Below are 17,595 nucleotides of genomic sequence, written 5' to 3' on the forward strand. Positions count from 1 at the left end.
AAAGAGGTCGGCCGAGGCTCGTATGTTGGAACGCAATTTCTATGTCAACCAGAGGTCCGACAATGGAAGGCGGCCTTATCTACAGCTTCGAAGGCATGATTCCAACTTTCCAAGGTCTTCCTGAGTTTCTGGCTCAGACAAACTAGCAAGTTCCCCTAGACGCCAACCATTCTCCTGTTCAATATGGCTTGAGGACTGATAAGCCCTTCTTCAGTATTCTCCGAGATAATGCCCCCCTAGGAAAAGGTTTCAACAGTTTCATGGCTGGTTACGCTAAGGCGAGACCCCAATGGACTGAAGTTTACCCATATAAAGAACGACTGGGCGAGGATACTGACGCTAGTGCTCCTTGGCTGGTTGATGTTGGTGGTGGCCTTGGCCATGAGTTGCTAGGTCTGGCTTTAGAAAATGTCCCCGGAAGATTAGTATTGCAAGATCTCTCAGCAGTCATAGAAGAAGCCAAATCATCTGGTAATCTTCCCAAGATCATTGAGGCTATTCCTCATGACTTTTTCACTCCTCAACCAGCCGAGTGCAAAGGAGCAAAGACGTATTTCATGCGTCTGATTCTTCGCGACTGGCCTGATGCAGAGTGTGCTACCATCCTATCCCACCTCCGAGATGCCATGGCCAAGGACTACTCCCGACTCCTCATCAATGAAACTATTCTGCGAGATGTCGGTGCTCCTTGGCAGCTGACGAGTCTTGACTGGACGATGATGGGAATGTTGGTAAATCGCGAGCGAGCTGAGAGTCAGTGGCGTCAGATTCTCAATGATGCGGGATTGAAGATCATTAAGATCTATTACAAAGGCATCAAAAGTGTAATTGAAGCGACACTGGCTTGAGTAAACCTATGAGATTGGGCTCTTTTACATATAAGGGTGTTGCTCAGCTGAGATATGTGGCTGAAAAGAGCCACGGAAGATTCATTACTTCTGTCTATGTAATCCAGATCCAGAGTCTCTACGCAAACATTCTATGTTCCGTCATCCTCTCTCTCTTTCACATCGTTTACACAATCCTGCCAGCTAATCCACTTCATATACACACATTCAATAATCGCAATGATAACCATACCACTTCCAAGACCGATCCAAAGACCGTCGAGCTTGAGGTCTGGGCTTCCTAGCTCGAGCCATATGGCAAATGGAACGGCAGCAAGATAATTGACTGCTAGTACAACCCACGCAGCAACAGACTGCTTTGCCAGACCTCTCAACACACCATTAGTGCCACAGATGATTGAGTCAATGACCTGGAAGCAGGCTACAGCAACCATTGATCCTGTGGCCAGGTCTCTGACAGTGCTGTCGTCGGAGAACATATCTGCGAGTGGGTTTCGCAACACATACAAAAATGCGCCATCGAGGATACCAACCACGGTGAAGACGCCAGTGTATAGAATTGCAGCACGTCGTGCTTCCTTGAGTGCCCCAGCACCAACCAGGTGACCGAAGCGAGTGGTGACTGCGACGCTAATCGAGAACGGTATGTGCCATGTAACAATGGAGAGCGTGTTGAGAACAGTTTGCGCAGCCAAGTGGCGGGTACCAAGATAAGAGGTGCTGACCATGAGGATCTCAAATGCGAGCCACTCCGCAAGATTCACAGCGGTGCTTGCAACAGAGAGACGGGCCATAGGGCCCCATTCGCGGAACGCAAACGCAGCACGGCTATCCCAGCCGTCCCAGCATCGGTGAGACTTCTTGCCAATGAAGACGACATACAACAGAAGAAGCGCAGGTCGAAGGTTATTAGCAAGAGCCTGACCGAAAGCAGCGCCATCGAGGCCCATGTCAAGTTTGACGGCGAAGTACCAACTTAGAAAGGCATTGACGGGAGCGCAAATGATGAGAATGACCATTCCGGGAGCAAATTCACCCTGCGCTTGAAGAAACCTCTTACCAGCCTCAAAGAATGCATAACCGGGAAGCCCAACGAGACTGACGCGCAAGAAAGAGGCGGCTTTCAAGGCGAGGCTTCGTTGAGGAACAAGCAATGGTAGAATCCAGTGCGAGCACAGCCATATTGCGCCGACAGGAATCATGACGATTGACATGAACACGATCATCCGTTGGATGTGCATTCCGACGCCGGTATAGCGACCAGACCCGTAGGCCTGCGCACACAATGTGTCGAGAGCCGTGGCCATGCCCTCAAAGATGGTGAACCCAATGATGTTAATCGTTGTTAAGCCCAAACTTGAAGCTGCCAACTCCTCAGCACCCAAGCGACCAGCGACAATGGTTGTAATGACAGTAAAAGAATACTGAAGAAGATACGTCGCGATCAAAGGGAGAGAGTATTGGCATAGCAGTTTCGCCTCAGCCAAAAGGCTGTGGACGTCGGTCAACGACTTTGCCGTTCCATTTTCGCTGACTTCTGATATCCTTGGAAGCAAAGGCGAAGTCTCATCGTGTAACACGCCATCATAAGAGTGAGAGTGAGAGTGAGAGTCTTGGTGACCCTCACGGCGCCGACGTTCGCTCGAAGGCATTGGCGTTCGTGTTGTGTATTTGCTGTTAGTCTCGGCTCAATTGATGAAAGCTCGAGCTTCAATAGCGCTTTTGAGCCCTGTGAGATCCACTAATTGAGGGCGAATTGGGTAGAGGATGTTTATAAGAAGAATTCTTCAGTGCCAAAGGCGAAAAGAAAGACGTGATCCACCGATTTCGGACCCAGCAACGAAAAGAGGGAACTAAACCAAAGACAGAATGACAGGCCCACTTAGACGAACTCAATTGCTAATAATTGCCTGATGCTTTTGGACGACTCATGAACTTACATGAACTTTGTTGATGGAGAATACCCGTGACTCGTGAATGACATTCTGGGTTATGACGTTCGGAGATCAATTGAGGCCAGCTATATCACGTGGCGTCGATGTCAGTCCAGTACACTTATCCGCCATGCCTGATGTTGGACAGCATATCAAGCACCATATCATGATTTCTGAACCTGAGGGTCGGTTGAAATACCAAGGAGTATTAAACTTCAAGACATGGTTTCCGTCTCAGAGCTGGTATCAATGAGGCGCAAAATCCCGCCCTGTTCGAGAAGAGAAATGTACTCAGCTTGGAAACCGTCAGTTCACTCCAGGGAACAAAGTCTGAAGTACTTACTCGCAATTGGCCAGCGCTCAGCTAGTCTTCTAAGCCCATCGACGATAGTCACCAACGCATCTTTCATCTGTGGTTCATCGTCTTCCCGAATAAACCATGAGCATGCACTACAAGCGGTATAAAAACATCTTGCTTGAAGAGGACAATCTGACTGAATCTGAGCCAGCTTAGGGGCCAAAGTACTACCTAGTGCTCTCAGGCCCTGAACGCTAATACTCTGCAATTCTGTTTCGTGTGTCAAGCGTTCTCGACTTGTTATTCCAGGGGCGTCAGGACAACCATAAGCTCCGTATAGGAGCGCTTGGGCACTAATGCAAATGGCGGAAGCACATGCCAAAGAGGATGCTGAAGAAGAAGAAGCGTTGCTCAAGGATTGTTCTTCAATAGAAATTTGTAGTGAGTTTAGTGCTCTATTAAGGCTCTGGGCTTCCTGGACAACATGTAGGATATCGTGCGAAGATTTGGTTTTCAAATGTTTGTGTGTAATGACCTTGCCGAGCATATGAGCTGCTTGGCATGTTCTAGCAAAGGAGCCCAGAGTTGTGATGGAGCTGAAGCATGCTGTATACAGTGGCTCGCTTGGTACTGTCTTACCCAAAACCCAATCTTCATCGTTGACTGGTAGTAGCTCATCAGGGCAAGGCTCTGGAGTGGCAAATGGTAGTCCACTTGTATCCATACTGATGAATCTGAACATAGTTTAATTAGATGGAGGTTCAAGGATGCAGAGTTATGACTTACCTGTCAAGCACAAAGATAGTCCACCATGTTCTGCGCTGTTCTTCTCGTTTAGACCAGGAATCAGCAAACTTGAAGAGCTGCTGTGCATCTCTATCATGCCAACTCATTAGTATGCCTAGTCTCGCCGCTCGACTGATGGTGAGGTAACAGGCAGGATATATAGCCTGGCACGCTTCATAGAGAGCTAATAGCACTAAGGACTGAGCTAGGCGAAGTGAAACTAGGCCTGCACTTTCAGCAGCGGCACATAGAGTTTTTGCCAACATGTACAACGGATGTTGGGATGGAGGGTGGCCATTGGGTCTGAGCGTGCATATTTTCATGCATAAAAGTAGTAGATCATGGCAAGCATCTTGACTGAAAGGATCGGGATGTGTGATCCGCTTTCTGCTAATCATGGGAAGCCACTCATGTACTGAAGAAAAGTAATTATGATAGAGGACTGGCAAGTCATCTGGTTCCAAGTGCTTAGCTATAATCTGCTGCAGATCGACTCTTGGCCCAGGTGCTAATGCATTGCTGGCGGTTAGTGGCGTGAAGAGATCTGGATCCAAGAAGAAGGCCAAGGGAAACGGTTGATTTGGTTCTGATAGAGACGGCTGGCTTGTCCCATCTGGCGGAGGAGCAGTTGGAGGTGGTGGAAGTTCTATATATTCACATTTCTTGCCAAGGCGCCGACACTGTAAGCCGTCAGTTTTAGGCTATATCTGCCCCAGTTCTGAGCCGTACTAAGGAGCAAGATGGCAATTCTCTCATGCATTTCCTCTTCAGGCGGCTGAACAAGTTAGAGAAGCTTCAGTTGATTGGAGGGCCTAGCCTTACCGACATGTTGCACATGAATGACGAGCCACTGGCATCTCGATCCGCGTACCGCTGACAGCCTCGTCGATCTGCAGTGATTGTAAAGCAGCTTATAAATCAATCGGGACCTCTTGGGCTGCAGCGTGAGCGTGAGCGTGGGGGCGAGAGATCGTGAACAGGCTGAAGAGATTGATTGCAGGAAGAGAAGAGAGAAGCTGAGAGCGGAGGTGAGCGGGTAATAGGGAGGCAGGAGTGAGACAGAGGCGGAATTGGAGCGGACTTTAGTGGAACCGTTCCTGTATAAGACACCACCAACCAACACCAACAGCGAGACAGGCATGAAAATAACGTGATGAGACTGGCTGAGAGTGAGACGATTAATAATGAATGACCGACTATATTCTCTCAGAAATATATAATGGGTAGAGATGTAATGGACTATTGACAATCAAGCACCAACTGCATCCAACATGACCACCAAAAAGCTCATAGTCGTCATTGGCGCAACAGGCGGCCAAGGAGGCTCAGTTGTCAACTCCTTCATCAATGATCCAGAATGGCGTGTTCGTGGCATCACTCGAAACCCTTCAAGCCGAAAAGCAAAGAACCTCGAGGCCCGCGGTGTCGAAGTAGTTCAAGCCGACTTGGACGACAGGGCCTCACTAGCCAAAGCCTTCCAGAACACAAATGTTATCTTTGCAGTCAGCGACTTTTGGGGCATCTACAACGATCCAAAGAATCGAAATAAACCAAAGCCGGGACAGGCTCTCAACGAGTGGACAAAGGTACAAGAAACCCAACAACTCAAGAATATCATCGATGAAGCTGCCAGAGTATCAAGTCTAGAACGTTTCATCATGTCTTCACTTCCGGGTCCGACAAAACTATCGGGAGGAAAGTACACAAATGTTTGTCATCACGACTCCAAGGCAGATGCAGAGGAGTACGGTGACCAAAACCAGCCAGAGCTTTGGGCTAAGACGAGTGTATTTCTCCCTGGATACTTTCTCAACAACTTCTTGACTCATCCAATGGCTCAGCCAACCAAGGTTCGATTTCAACAGCTGTCCAAATCCAATGATATTCAAACTGACGCTGTAGCAGAAAGAGAACGGAAACATACAATTCGCAAACAACCTAGACCTCGATACCAAAGTTCCTCTGATATCACACGACCAAGATTCTGGTCCGTTCGTCAGAGCCCTAATTCAAAACCCTCCAGGGAAAAGCGTCGTCGGATATCGTGCTTGGATCACACCACGGGAATTCGTACGAATTTTCAGTAAAGTCACGGGGTACAACACTGAATTACTACACATACCACCCGGAGAGTTTACCTTTGATTGTAAAGGAGAGTTGAGGGCTGAATTGCAAGATAACTTTGCATTCGCTAATGAAATTGGGCTCCATGGTGGTGATGATTCTCCAGCTGCCCATCCCAACGAGGTAAGCTTCTCTTGATATTTGTGATAAGATAATGGTGGAAGCTGATCTGTATGCAGGTGAACCAGCCTCCTCAACTTGAAAGCGTTGAAGATTGGATCAGAGAACAAGACTGGTCTAAAGTTTGGGGGTCTTGAGACATAGCTTGGAGGAGCGAGAATCTGTCCGTCCAGATGTAGCACAGCTGAGGCTACTCATGCTGGCGGTCAAGGGTGAGTTGATAGTAGTTAGTTTCTATAACAAACTATTTTTAGTGGCACATTGATAAGGAATTCGGACTATCGAAAGCTAAATAGTTTAAATGGTTATCGTGACTCTGCTCTGAATAGGATTGATATCAGCCGTTGAATCTACCAATAACAGTGACAGGTGGGGAACACAGCCTAGGCTAACCATTGCAAAACCCCTCAGGCATGCCCTGGACGCATACATATAATTCAACAAATCACAAACTGGCTGTCCAGGGATACCCATATTCTTTGACCGCCAAGGCATGAGCACATCTCGAAACCATCGAACCATAATCAACGTCCTCGCCAAGAAATTCGCTCTTCAAAGACCAACAATGGAGTCACCTCAGAAGCAAAAGCTTGTGGTCGTTGCTTCGAACAACATCCCCAAAATCAAAGCAACCCGCGATGGCTTCACACAAATGCTTCCAGACTCTTATGACTTTCGAGGCATAAGCGTAGACTCCAACGTTTCAGACCAGCCCTTCTCAGACGAAGAGACTCTGCGTGGTGCAACAAATCGAGCACAGAACGCTCAAGCAGCCAGAATAGAAGCTGATTTCTGGGTTGGCATCGAAGGCGGTGTTGAAACTCACAATGGCTCGATCTGCTCTTTTGCTTGGATTGTTGTTTTTGGAAAAGATGGGAAGGTCGGCAAGGCACGGACTTCGGCGTATTTTCTACCGGAGAGGACTTGTCAATTGCTGAAAGATGGTGTTGAGCTGGGACACGCGGATGATATGGTATTTGGACAGACAGATTCAAAGAACAAGCAGGGCTCAGTTGGGCTATTGACCGGTGGTGTTGTTGACCGAGCTGCGTATTATACACAGGCCGTCATTCTGGCCCTGATACCATTCAGGAATGCTTCTTTGGACTTTGATAGGTTCATTTTCATATTGAGCACTCAAGGCTCTCAAGGAAAAAATCGCAAATAATTTTATACTTCTATAATGCCATACATGACGGACACTCCATCTCACTTCTGGAGTCCCAGTCTAGGATATACATTCTTGCAGAGGAAAACACTCTTATTAGCCTGCCCATAAGGAGTGTAAATGAATATATAATTGATTAAAGAATTAGATATGCGTAATGCGTGTACTTTTCCACCCCTTCCATGCTATCTCTCCATTCTGTTATTACTCTTCGCTCCATCTCTTGACAAATTCTGTAAATGCATAGACGGTAACATATGTACAGCCATGACGCCACGCTGTATTGGGACAAATAACAAAACCCCAATCACTGATAGATCCAGTAATGGCTAATATGAACTAATATATATATCCAAGAATTGGGGTAAGGGCGGCCGTTACAGGCCGACTTATATCGCTGGGTTGGCAGTCTAAGAAACAATCTTGAGTAGAGTGGTAGAAGTATGATATATGCTGTGCGTATAGGAGTAGGTAGTGCGTGTATAGGTAGGTGTATAGGCAGTGAGGAATGGCTTAGCGGTCCGTCGCCTCGTTCCAGTCACCCATCTCTGGCATGCCGTAGGGATTCCACTCTTGTCCAGGATAACTAGTCGCGCTCATCTGAGGAGGAACCTCTCCATCTGAGTCAGCATTGGGATCGTAGTGAATCTTCTCTTCTTGTGAATCAATTCGCAATGTGCGCTTCCGGGCATCCTCGGTATCCTCGAGTTCGGCGTGGAACGATAGGCCTCCCCTGCTCTTTGGCTCGGGAGGGCCGAGATCACTACCACCTGAGGGGGATTGCCTCGTAGAATTGGGGCTGACACTGCCCGGTGCACCAGATGGGGGACTGAGCGAGACGCCCTGAGACTCCTCTGCCTTAGGTGAGAATCGCGAACTGGCACCTGGCGCAGTATGACCTCCCATGAAATCGCCTCCAACAAGCACAGGCATGGGAAGACTAGGAGCTCGGGACTTTGAGCTACCGTTCTGCTCTGTGCCTATTCTCGGGGAAACGTGTTGCGCTGACGGAGGATTGCCGCCGACTCTAGGACTTCTGCTAGTTCTGCCACTATGAGGACTGCCGCTGTTGAAACTCTGCATATTGGGGGTTCCCTGATGAGTTGCATTGGGGTCATTTCGAGGAGCGGCATCTGAGTGCTCACGCTCTCCCTCCGGAGTGTGGTCGTGTTCAGGGTTGGCAGCAACCATAGCTTGCAGATTCAACAGTGAAGGACGAGGCGACGGGGCGTGAACTGGTGTAGGAGAGTGAACCTGAGTAGGCGTCGAGACATGGACAGGGGGCGATTCCTCTCCATGAACATTTTGTCCTGTCGGGAACCCATATTGCGGGCTTTGAGGCTGCGACGAGAACTGAGAATGCTGAGGACTTCTATATGACGAGGGCGTATTTGGGCTTTGACCAATTGTTCCGCCGTGCCATTGGCCAGGATAAGAAGCCTGTCTTTGTTGAGGTGGTGGGAATTGTCCGGCAGGGGAAGGCACCTGAGGCTGCCATTGACCCGGGGGCTGAGGAGGAGATTGGAATTGTCCCTGTTGCTGTGCGGGAGACTGGAAGCGACCTTGCTGCTGCATGGGGGATGTGAATTGGCCTTGTTGCATAGGCGGAGACACGAACTGGCCTTGCGGTTGAGGAGGTGATTGGAAGTGACCTTGCTGTTGGACGGGAGACTGGAATTGACCATGGGGCTGCGGCGGAGAATGGTATTGAGCCTGTGGCGACTGTGTCGGCGGGAACTGGCCCTGCATCTGAGGAGGAGACTGATACGGGTGGCCAGGCTGTGGCTGGCTCATACCCTGGGAACCTGAAGCGAAAGCCCCCGAAGGGCTTCGGAACTCTTGCTGTGGCATAATTGGGCTGGTAAACATTGATGAGTAACGCTTGGTCTGCGCTTGTCCCATACTCTGGTTGCTGAACTGAGATGACGGGCGAGCAGTTGGCACTTGTCCGAAAGGTTGGCCGCTGGCCTTCGAGGATGGACGTGGAGACTGGGTCTGTCCATGCGGAACTTGGCCAGCAAATTGCTGCTGGGGCTGCTGAGGAATTTGGGGCTGTTGAGGTCGCGGAGCTTGCTGGGCTTGTTGAGGCTGCTGTTGTCGCTGCACAGGCCGCATCTCATGGTTCTGATAAGCCTGCAGATCGGGAATGACCATTGACTGCCGATTCTCCTTGGAACCTCGTTTAAATGCCCCAAGGATCTTGCTTGCAGTCAGCTTGTCGTTCTCGCCCTTTCCTTGACTCGCTGCTGGCTTGTTTGAGACCTGTGCCGACATGCGATTCCTCAAACCCTTCCACTTCGAAGCTCCCGGACTTGCCTGGCGAGCTGGGTGATTGGCAATCTGGGGTTGCTGGAGAGCACCCGAGCCGTCCTTTGGAGGGACTGGAGGGCCTGAATCAGAGTGCTGCATCTGCGTAGGTGGACGGCCAGGAGAAGTGGCTTGCGGGTGAGAGCCTGGCATAGGCTGACCAGCAGATGGCTGGCGGAGATTGGGCTCGTACTGTTGACCCGGAGTAATCTGGTAGCCACCATGTTGAGGGTTCATCTGAGGGTGTGCCTGTTGCTGGAATCCAGAAGGAAACTGCTCTTGTTGCTGTGGCGGTGACATTCCCATCCTGTTTGCAAAGGTCTGCTGTTGTGGAGAAGTAGACACTGCAGATACAACAGGCGTGTCAGGCTGTGAAAGCTGGGAGGACTGTCGTCTTCCAGCAGCCAAAGTAGTAGTATTCAGACGAGGACTCTGAGTAGCCATCGACGATACAGACGGCGGGCCAGTCTTGGACATTTGCGACACTGGAGACAAGGGCATGTCATTATCTGATGCACCATGACTAGCCCTATTCTCATGCCTGAAGGACATGTTTGGTGAGTCTGTGACTGGTCGTTGGATCCGAGTTCCCTCCTGCTTTGCATGCGCGAGCTTGTCAAGCGACTGCGACGATTGTGACGCATGGTGTGCCCATTGTTCGCGAACCAGCTGCTGATATTGAGACCCGGTTCTGAAAGAAGGCCTGTGGCCTGTTGTCTGGACGATACCGTAAACCTGACGCTGATGGTGTTGGAGATCGATCGCATTCTTCCAGCTCGCGCGTCCGGGAAGCTCTGTCCCACGCTGAAAGGTGTCTGTGGAGTCCCATGGCGGCTGAAATCAGTCACTGATCCAATAGGAGGAGTTCCTGCTGGTGTGGTAGAGCCAAAGCCCAGAGGTGATGGACGTGAGTTGCGGTAGGCAGCTTGAGCGTGCTGGTTATCTCTTAGCCCTCCAGATAGAGGTCGGGCAGATGACATCGGGGATTGTTCCCTAGATATCGACTGCTGGTCACCAAATTGATGAGGTCTCTGAGGTTGGGGACTAGCCAATGGCGGTGCAGGGCCTTGGGGGCTTCCAAGCTGACCCCCTGGAAGTACAGGGCTGGTCAGTTGGGGTCCCGAAGGTCTTCGCCCCTGTGTCTGCAGGGCGGGTGGGTGAGGGGTACCAAGCTGGGGACCAGAAGCGCGGCGATCATAAGGCTGTTGCATCTGGGGTGACGCAGCCTGCTGAGACTCCTTGCTCTTGTGGACGTGTCCCAAAAGGCCGGAGATCAGTCCAGCAGCCGAACCTCGTCTCTTACGGCGCTCGTTAGCATCAACCGGCGGTGTACCTGTTGGAGTCGGAAGAATCTGGTTGAAGGTAGGACCGGCAGTGCTACTTCGCTCAAAGCCTGGATGAACAGGGCGTTCCGGGGATACTGGTTGCTGAGCTCCCAAATGACTTGAGATCGGCCTTGAGGAGGTGGGTGTACCAGGCTTCGAGGATGTACCACTACTGGGCCGATTGAAGACATTCGTCATAGCAGCCTTGGTATTGAATGCCGAGAATCGCTTCTTTGCCGGAGGAGTAGCAGATTGGCTCATCTCGTTGGCCAAGTTCGAAGTAGCTGCGCGTGGAGGACCTGCAGGTCGATACTGACCCGCAGCAGGATCGAAGTCAGGGTTGAGCCGAGATCCTCTTCTCTCTTCCGTCGATGTGGCGGGCCTGCTGTCATCCGGGCGTGGAGGGGGAGGCATTGAAAGCCGTTCTCGGCTCTGCTTACTCCTCAGGCCTAGCATGAAACTGGCTCTCGACTTCTTCTTGTCATGGGTTCCGTCCGTCGTCACACTTGATACGGAAGCCGCATCATGATGGACGTCAGCGTGCGGTGGCTGAAGTTGCTGCTGTTGTTGCGGAGGATGGAACTGCTGACCGTGGTGATCCACAGGCGTGCTTCGTCGCTCAGTCGAGCTCTTCCTGAAACGATGGCCAATGTCCTTCAATAATGCCGAGGCCTTTTTAGAACGTCCCCGGTCTTCATTAGTAGTGTCGCCCGTCCCTGTTCTGGTGATGCCCTCCTGAGAAAAGCGTCTGATGAACTGAGATCCAGGGCCAGGGTGAACTTCTTTAGAACCGCTCGGTTGTCGTTGATGACCAGGGAAGAGACCAGGGTAACGATTGGCCGATGAAGGCGGCACTTCAGAAGGCTTTTGCCGTTGATGATGCTTATTAGCTGTAGAGCTCGAAGATGGAGAAGGGGGAACATCTCCAGTTTCTTTGTTGTAGCCATAGAAAGGGTCATGTTGGGACTGCTGTGAACGTTGTGAACGCTGCGAGAGCTGTGAAAGTTGCGAGGCATTCGTGCCCGCTCGGTTTCTGTTAACCATATGAAGGGGTTCGGCCAAGTGACTTTCTTCCAACTTCCATTGGCCCGATGGTGGGACTGCCTGAGGCTTAGGAGGAACGCGGTGAAGAGGTTCAGACAAGTGGCTTTCCTCCAATTTCCAGGGACCAGACGGAGGAAGCCTCTGAACGGGGTTGCCTCCCATGAGCTGAGGCGGAAGCAAGGGTAGCGTCGGAGGCTGGTATCCTTGAGTTTGCGGTGGCATAGGCCCGGGTTGGACTGGGTGCATCTGGAATGGATGCTGTGGTCCCCTGGGAGGTGATTGCTGCAGTGAGTGGCGTGGCGATTGTTGCGGAGGGGGTGATTGAGGTTCTGATCCATCCGCATCTTTCTTGAACTTCTCTTCCATGATAGAATCTGTCCCAACCAATGTAGACCCGACCGTAACCTCAGATGTCAGTGTTCCCTGCTGACGAGCAATCTCATCGAAGTCCTCCGGCTCAGCAGAAACATGTTCAGCGATAGGCTGTGTGGTCCTTTGTTCAGTCGCTGTCGATCTCGAGTTTACGTCAAAAGTCGATCCTCTTCTGATGGGAGGTAGTCCAACAAAGGAGGAATGACGCTGAACCATAGCTGAGGGATCGTGTGGTTGAGTCGGGGTTTGAGACTGAGGTGCATTTGCCATGGGGGCCTGTGAGATAACCGATGAATAAACAGACGTCGATTGAGGTGATGGGCCAGCAGGGTCCTCTGGAGGCACCATACGAATACCGCCGCTGGTAGGCGTAGGAGTAGCACCGCCAGACATTGGATTACTGGATGGCATTTGGGTGCTGGAACCATCCTGAGGATGGCCTTGGTTTGCAAGCATGGCTCCTGATTGCTCAGAAACTTCACCCTTGGCAAGGTCTGTTCCCTTGAAAGGATCCCAAGTAGACTCATCGATAGGAGTTGGAATGTACCATTGCGATCTATCATCATTTTCTTTACTGGCGGGAGCGGAAATAGAAGCAGAGGCAGAGGCAGAGGTAGAAGCAGAAGCAGATGGATCTTGTGAGAGCTGAGGCCCATAGCTCTCGCGTGAAGCAAGTCTCTTACCTGATTCGCCAGTCGATGGCACAGAGCCAAACTGTAGCATGCTAGAAGATTGGGAGGACTGGGGAGCATGATACGACTGGGTCGAAGGCCTCGAGTTCACGACGTCTTTCTCGGAGGAGTCATCAGCGCGGGATCTTGTGAGACGATCTAAACCCCACGATGCGCGTCTTTCAGCTTTGAACTTTGTTTGCACCGGAGATGTTGGTTCGCCCTGTCAACCAAAGAAACATTAATAAACACTCTTGTCACATAGCCTGATGGATGGGCAACATCATGATGGATGACAATGCGGGAGGAGAAAAGGGAACAAGCGTCGTAGAATTCCTATCTCATACACCCGTCTCATCATAAGGTAAGGCCAAGAGTGATCATCAGCCCCGAAGTGCATGACGAAAGGAGATTTAATCCAACAATAACCCTGCTCCGAGGGAGAAAAAAAAAGGAAGAAGCCCATCACAACAGGTTCTAAAAAGAGAAGCGTCAGTGAAATACCTTGTCCCCAGTTCCACGCAATTTGCTCTTTCCCTTGCTAAACAATCCCTTGCCCATCTTTCCAGCAGACTGCATGAATTCCTTGCCCTTGGTTCCAATCTGGTTGCTCGAGTTTCCGAAGCCGCTGGTGCCGGATGGCACGGATCCGCCAAGTCGAGATCGCCCTGGTGGTGGCCCTGTCGTAGGCGAGCTTGCATTAAGATACTGCTGGTAATACGGCTGTTGATTGTGAGAAAGGCTGGGACCTGATGCGTGTCCCTTTTGACTTGTGGGCACCCCGGCTCCGGAGAAGGAAGAAGTTCCGTTCGCGTATTCGGGATGCTCGGTCATCAGATTAGACAACCAGTTCTCCAGACCTGACTCCCACGCTTGGTGTGTAGCCAGACCCGCTTCAAACTTGAGAGTCCTTTGAACGGGTGTTGCTAGGCTCATGATATCGCGCCATGGGGTAGTCTGAGGGAACTGACTGGGAGGAAGAGCTTTGGTCGACTTATCTGGGGTTGGCGATGCTGACGTAAGATTTGAAGGTATCTGAGTCAATGATTTATTCTCTGCAACAGATGGACGACGATTTTCAACGGTTCGAGGAGTTGCATCATCATTTTCGATAGAGACGGGAGAAGGAGGCTCCAAAGTAGCTGGCTGCTGGCTTGGCGGTAGCGTGCTGGCTTTGGAAACTTGATGAGAAATGCCACCAGAAGATGGGATGATGATTCTGGAAGTCTCGGCATTTCGAGGTGACTCTTTAGTTTGGCTGGCAACATCTAAAGCCTCGTCCTTTGGAGATTGGACTCCCGCTGGTGCTAGAGGTGAAGGAGAAGCTGGACGAGGAGCTTCGTTGTTCAAAGTACCAGACGGCGGCTCGACAGGGAGAATCTTTGGTGGGGAATCGAAACCAGCCTCCCAAGAGAATCTACGCCGTGAATCAGACTTGGGTGACTCGGGCTGAGCGGTAGGGTGGGATTCGGTAGACACCACGATGCTAGACAGTGGTTGGACAGTTGGCTGCTGTTGCTGCTCATGCACTGGAGAGGTCTCAGTCTTGGGCTTCTCTTGGACCTCTGCTTCGATCTTCGAATCTTGCCCGGGTTTCTCGTTTGAATCGGCCCAATAGCTATCATAATCGCTAAGGGTATAGCTGCTGTTACGAGTGACACCTCGGTCACCTGGTGTCAAAGACTGAGAATTATCGGGCAGAGGTCGAGACACTGCAGAGCTTGGTGTTGGAGCAATGGGGCTAAGGGACCTCATGATTTCCTCACTCAAGACGTCACTTTCCTTAACAGGTGACGAGTTGAAAGTGTTCAAAGATCCTTGTGTCAAAGCAGAATTTGGCTCGTAGTTCGAAGGAGAGTAATCCGGTTGTCGAGGGTGCAGAGGCTCTGTGGGCGTAATCTTCGAGTCGGTGGCTGATGCAGGCTCTCTAGGTGATGGGAAGAGTCCCTTTGAGTTCGGGCTTGGTGTACGCAGAGGTGGAACAGCTCGAGGATCATTCGCAGGGGCAAGAGAGGTACTGCTGTTAGGTCCAGGAGTGCTGGTGTTGTCTTCACTTTCTCTGGGCTTCTCTTCTAAAGTTGCGAGATTTCCGGGGGTATCAGTTGCTTGACTGGGAACTGAAGGTTGGTCTTGCTTGGTCGGGTCTTGGGCAGAGGCAGGAGCGCCCGGATTGCTTCCCGAGGAGAAGAAATCAGCGCCAAATACTGACATACGCGCAACATCGGGAAGCTGCGGGCTGACAGATAATCGCTTTCGGTCTATATCTGCAGGCGAATGAATCACAGTTTCTTCCTTGTGACTAGCAGGCTCCGAAGAAGCAATGCTATCCAAAGTGGGAGGATCGTGCAACCCCTGAGATCCTAAACCAAGCTCCTCACGCTTGGCAAGAATGGCATCAAAAGTTGGCTGCTTCTGGACCTTATCAATCGCTGGGCCATCTCCTCGACCGTGTCCTGGCTGGTTCGGTTCATTGATGGGGGGTGTAGAGCGATCATCGGGTCTGGGTGCAATATTCTCTGCGATGGACAACGGTGACCCGCCCAACTTACGCTCATCATCTATATGGCGGAAATCGGGTCGGATTGAAGGCGAAGCACGAGCAGCGGAACTTGCGGTGCTCTGCGGGGTAGAGGATCGTACGTCGGGCTGTTGATGATAACTGGGCGCTTTCGAAGATCCAGCGCCTGAAGACAAAGGAGCAGGTGATCCGGTTCGTCCTGTAACCGGCGACGAAACATTATGGGATTGTTCTGGGTGGTCTGGGTTGGGCACATCCGGATGGTTTGTCTGAAGCTGTAGCGAAGGCGCGTTGCTTGAGCTGCGAGAACTGGAAGCGACAGCGGCAGCCAATCTTGGGGAGGGTCCAAATGATTCGGTTCGTTGTCCGACCGGTCGGAGACCTGTTGTTACTCGAGGAACCGGGGGAGGCGGCGGCGGCTCGTCATCCTCGAACTCGTCGGCGCCCCAGTCGTCACCATCGTAATTCTGAGTCGGCGCTTGGACCCATTTCCTCGTCTTCGTACGGTTGACGTTGACCTGATATCCTCCAGGCGTTTGTGGAGATCTAGAAGCGATTGCGGATTAACGGTGAGAAACTTTAGATATTTGCGAAGGATAATTACAATGGAGATTGCGACTGCCCTTGCGCATAAGGGTTATTATATGTCCCATCCATGTCGTGTTTGGGGATTTTAGCCAAACTCGACTATCGAAGCATTCTTGGACGACCTCGTGATGCTTGATGGAAATCCAGCGGTCGGCGGCGTTGGCAACAGTTGAACTGGGAGGACGTGGCAATAGGATTAGGTGTACTGGGCTATTTATCGGGTTCGGCGATGATGATCGGCGGCGGAGAAAGTAATGCGTCGGTAGGTGACGGACGGTTGGTCAAGGTTGACAAAGAGCTTAAAATACAAGGTCTGCAAGCCAAGAAACACAAACAACAAAAAGAGTCAATACAACAAGAAGAAGAATGAGATCAAGGTAGCAGAACAAAGAAGGCTATGGCAAAACAGTAGATGCCAACGACAACTTGTGAATGATGGCGACAAGATGGTGATAGAAACAAGGAGGCGGAGTTACGTTTCTGGTGGTGGTCGGGAGCGAGCGCGAATGCGAGTGGATGGTTGAATGAATGGTGCGGTCAGGCACTTTTGTCACCTTTGGCTTAGTGCTATGCTGCCCGGCGCTGTGGTAGCTCGTTGGAGATTGGATGACGGAGGTGGATGGGGCACTTCAGGCGGTTGCAGTTCTAAAGACTGGGGGCGGCGGACAACTTGAACCACTAATAAAGGAAGACAAGGAGTCGAATACACAGGAGCATCAAGATACCCCAGTTTGCCCAGCCTCGTTGAAACCCAAGAAATAGAAGATCACTGCGAGGATTACATACTACGACCGTGATTTTTTATGGCAGCCGTTATCATACAGGGGACGACTAGTCTACCTAGAAACGACAAAAAAAGAAACCAAAATGGGTCGATCGATGGAATGAAATTATCAGCGGAGTCAACCCAACATTAGAATGATTAGATCTTTATTATTAGGTCCTCACTGGCACGAATTTACGAGATCGTCTGCTAGCTTAGGTGGACTCCCGTCACTTCGCGTTAGTGCACGGAATGGACGTTTATAGAGCAAGTAATTAAAATCCACGTTGATAATTATCCCAATTATCCTTAGAGACATGGATCAAGAACTGGCCATTGCTATTTTTGACATATCCTTGTCTTTCATCCTGGGGAAACGGTTTATTATTGTTCTACGCCTCGGGATATAAGACAAAGAAGAAAATAACTTCAAGTCTACCGAGTCAAGATACCCGTGAGCTCGCGTGTCCTTCTGTGTTAAGCCCCCTCCAATGTTGCACATAAGGTACTGTAATTATTCTTGGAGCCTTGGAGATTGATCACCTGAATTACGGCCGTTGAAGAGTTTACTGTTTAGTCAGGGGGGCTTAGTGCCTCGGTCCTCGTCACCTACCCACTAGCATGAACCCTTTTGACACCTCGTGATAACTTTACCTTTACGGCACTGGCCTCAACATCAACATCACGAACTACGAACCCTCTGCATAACAGGTGGCTTTCTTGGCCCCT

The 17,595-nt window shown here is 50.7% G+C and overlaps 6 protein-coding genes across 6 annotated transcripts; 3 read left to right on the top strand and 3 right to left on the bottom strand.

Annotated features, from left to right (window-relative positions):
- Positions 1-260: 260 nt before the first annotated feature.
- On the top strand, positions 261-848 carry FOXG_18625 (uncharacterized protein; the record flags this gene model as incomplete). Its single annotated transcript, XM_018398763.1, has 1 exon — positions 261-848. The coding sequence occupies one exon, from the start codon at positions 261-263 to the stop codon at positions 846-848; it is 588 nt and encodes a 195-aa protein (XP_018238010.1).
- FOXG_03670 (uncharacterized protein) lies at positions 848-2,648 on the bottom strand. Its single transcript, XM_018381498.1, has one exon. It carries the CDS (start codon positions 2,498-2,500, stop codon positions 980-982), a length of 1,521 nt encoding a protein of 506 aa, XP_018238011.1. The 5' UTR covers positions 2,501-2,648; the 3' UTR covers positions 848-979.
- Positions 2,649-2,809: 161 nt separating this feature from the next.
- FOXG_18626 (uncharacterized protein) lies at positions 2,810-4,723 on the bottom strand (the record flags this gene model as incomplete). Its single annotated transcript, XM_018398764.1, has 5 exons — positions 2,810-3,077; positions 3,126-3,814; positions 3,867-4,546; positions 4,596-4,641; positions 4,689-4,723. The coding sequence occupies 5 exons, from the start codon at positions 4,721-4,723 to the stop codon at positions 2,998-3,000; spliced, it is 1,530 nt and encodes a 509-aa protein (XP_018238012.1). The 3' UTR covers positions 2,810-2,997.
- A 291-nt stretch (positions 4,724-5,014) lies between these two features.
- Positions 5,015-6,455, top strand: FOXG_03671 (uncharacterized protein). Its single transcript, XM_018381499.1, has 3 exons — positions 5,015-5,716; positions 5,772-6,113; positions 6,170-6,455. Exons 1-3 carry the CDS (start codon positions 5,138-5,140, stop codon positions 6,245-6,247), a joined length of 999 nt encoding a protein of 332 aa, XP_018238013.1. The 5' UTR covers positions 5,015-5,137; the 3' UTR covers positions 6,248-6,455.
- Positions 6,456-6,461: 6 nt separating this feature from the next.
- On the top strand, positions 6,462-7,390 carry FOXG_03672 (uncharacterized protein). The gene has a single exon (XM_018381500.1). The coding sequence runs from the start codon at positions 6,604-6,606 to the stop codon at positions 7,276-7,278; it is 675 nt and encodes a 224-aa protein (XP_018238014.1). The 5' UTR covers positions 6,462-6,603; the 3' UTR covers positions 7,279-7,390.
- On the bottom strand, positions 7,378-16,833 carry FOXG_03673 (uncharacterized protein). The gene is made up of 4 exons (XM_018381501.1): positions 16,120-16,833; positions 13,502-16,061; positions 10,434-13,220; positions 7,378-10,389 (listed from the first exon to the last, which is right to left on the bottom strand). The coding sequence occupies exons 1-4, from the start codon at positions 16,170-16,172 to the stop codon at positions 7,792-7,794; spliced, it is 7,998 nt and encodes a 2,665-aa protein (XP_018238015.1). The 5' UTR covers positions 16,173-16,833; the 3' UTR covers positions 7,378-7,791.
- Between the last annotated feature and the right edge of the window lie 762 nt (positions 16,834-17,595).

The sequence above is a fragment of the Fusarium oxysporum genome, chromosome 8 (assembly GCF_000149955.1).
Source record: "Fusarium oxysporum f. sp. lycopersici 4287 chromosome 8, whole genome shotgun sequence".
Classification (NCBI taxonomy): Eukaryota; Fungi; Ascomycota; class Sordariomycetes; order Hypocreales; family Nectriaceae; genus Fusarium; species Fusarium oxysporum.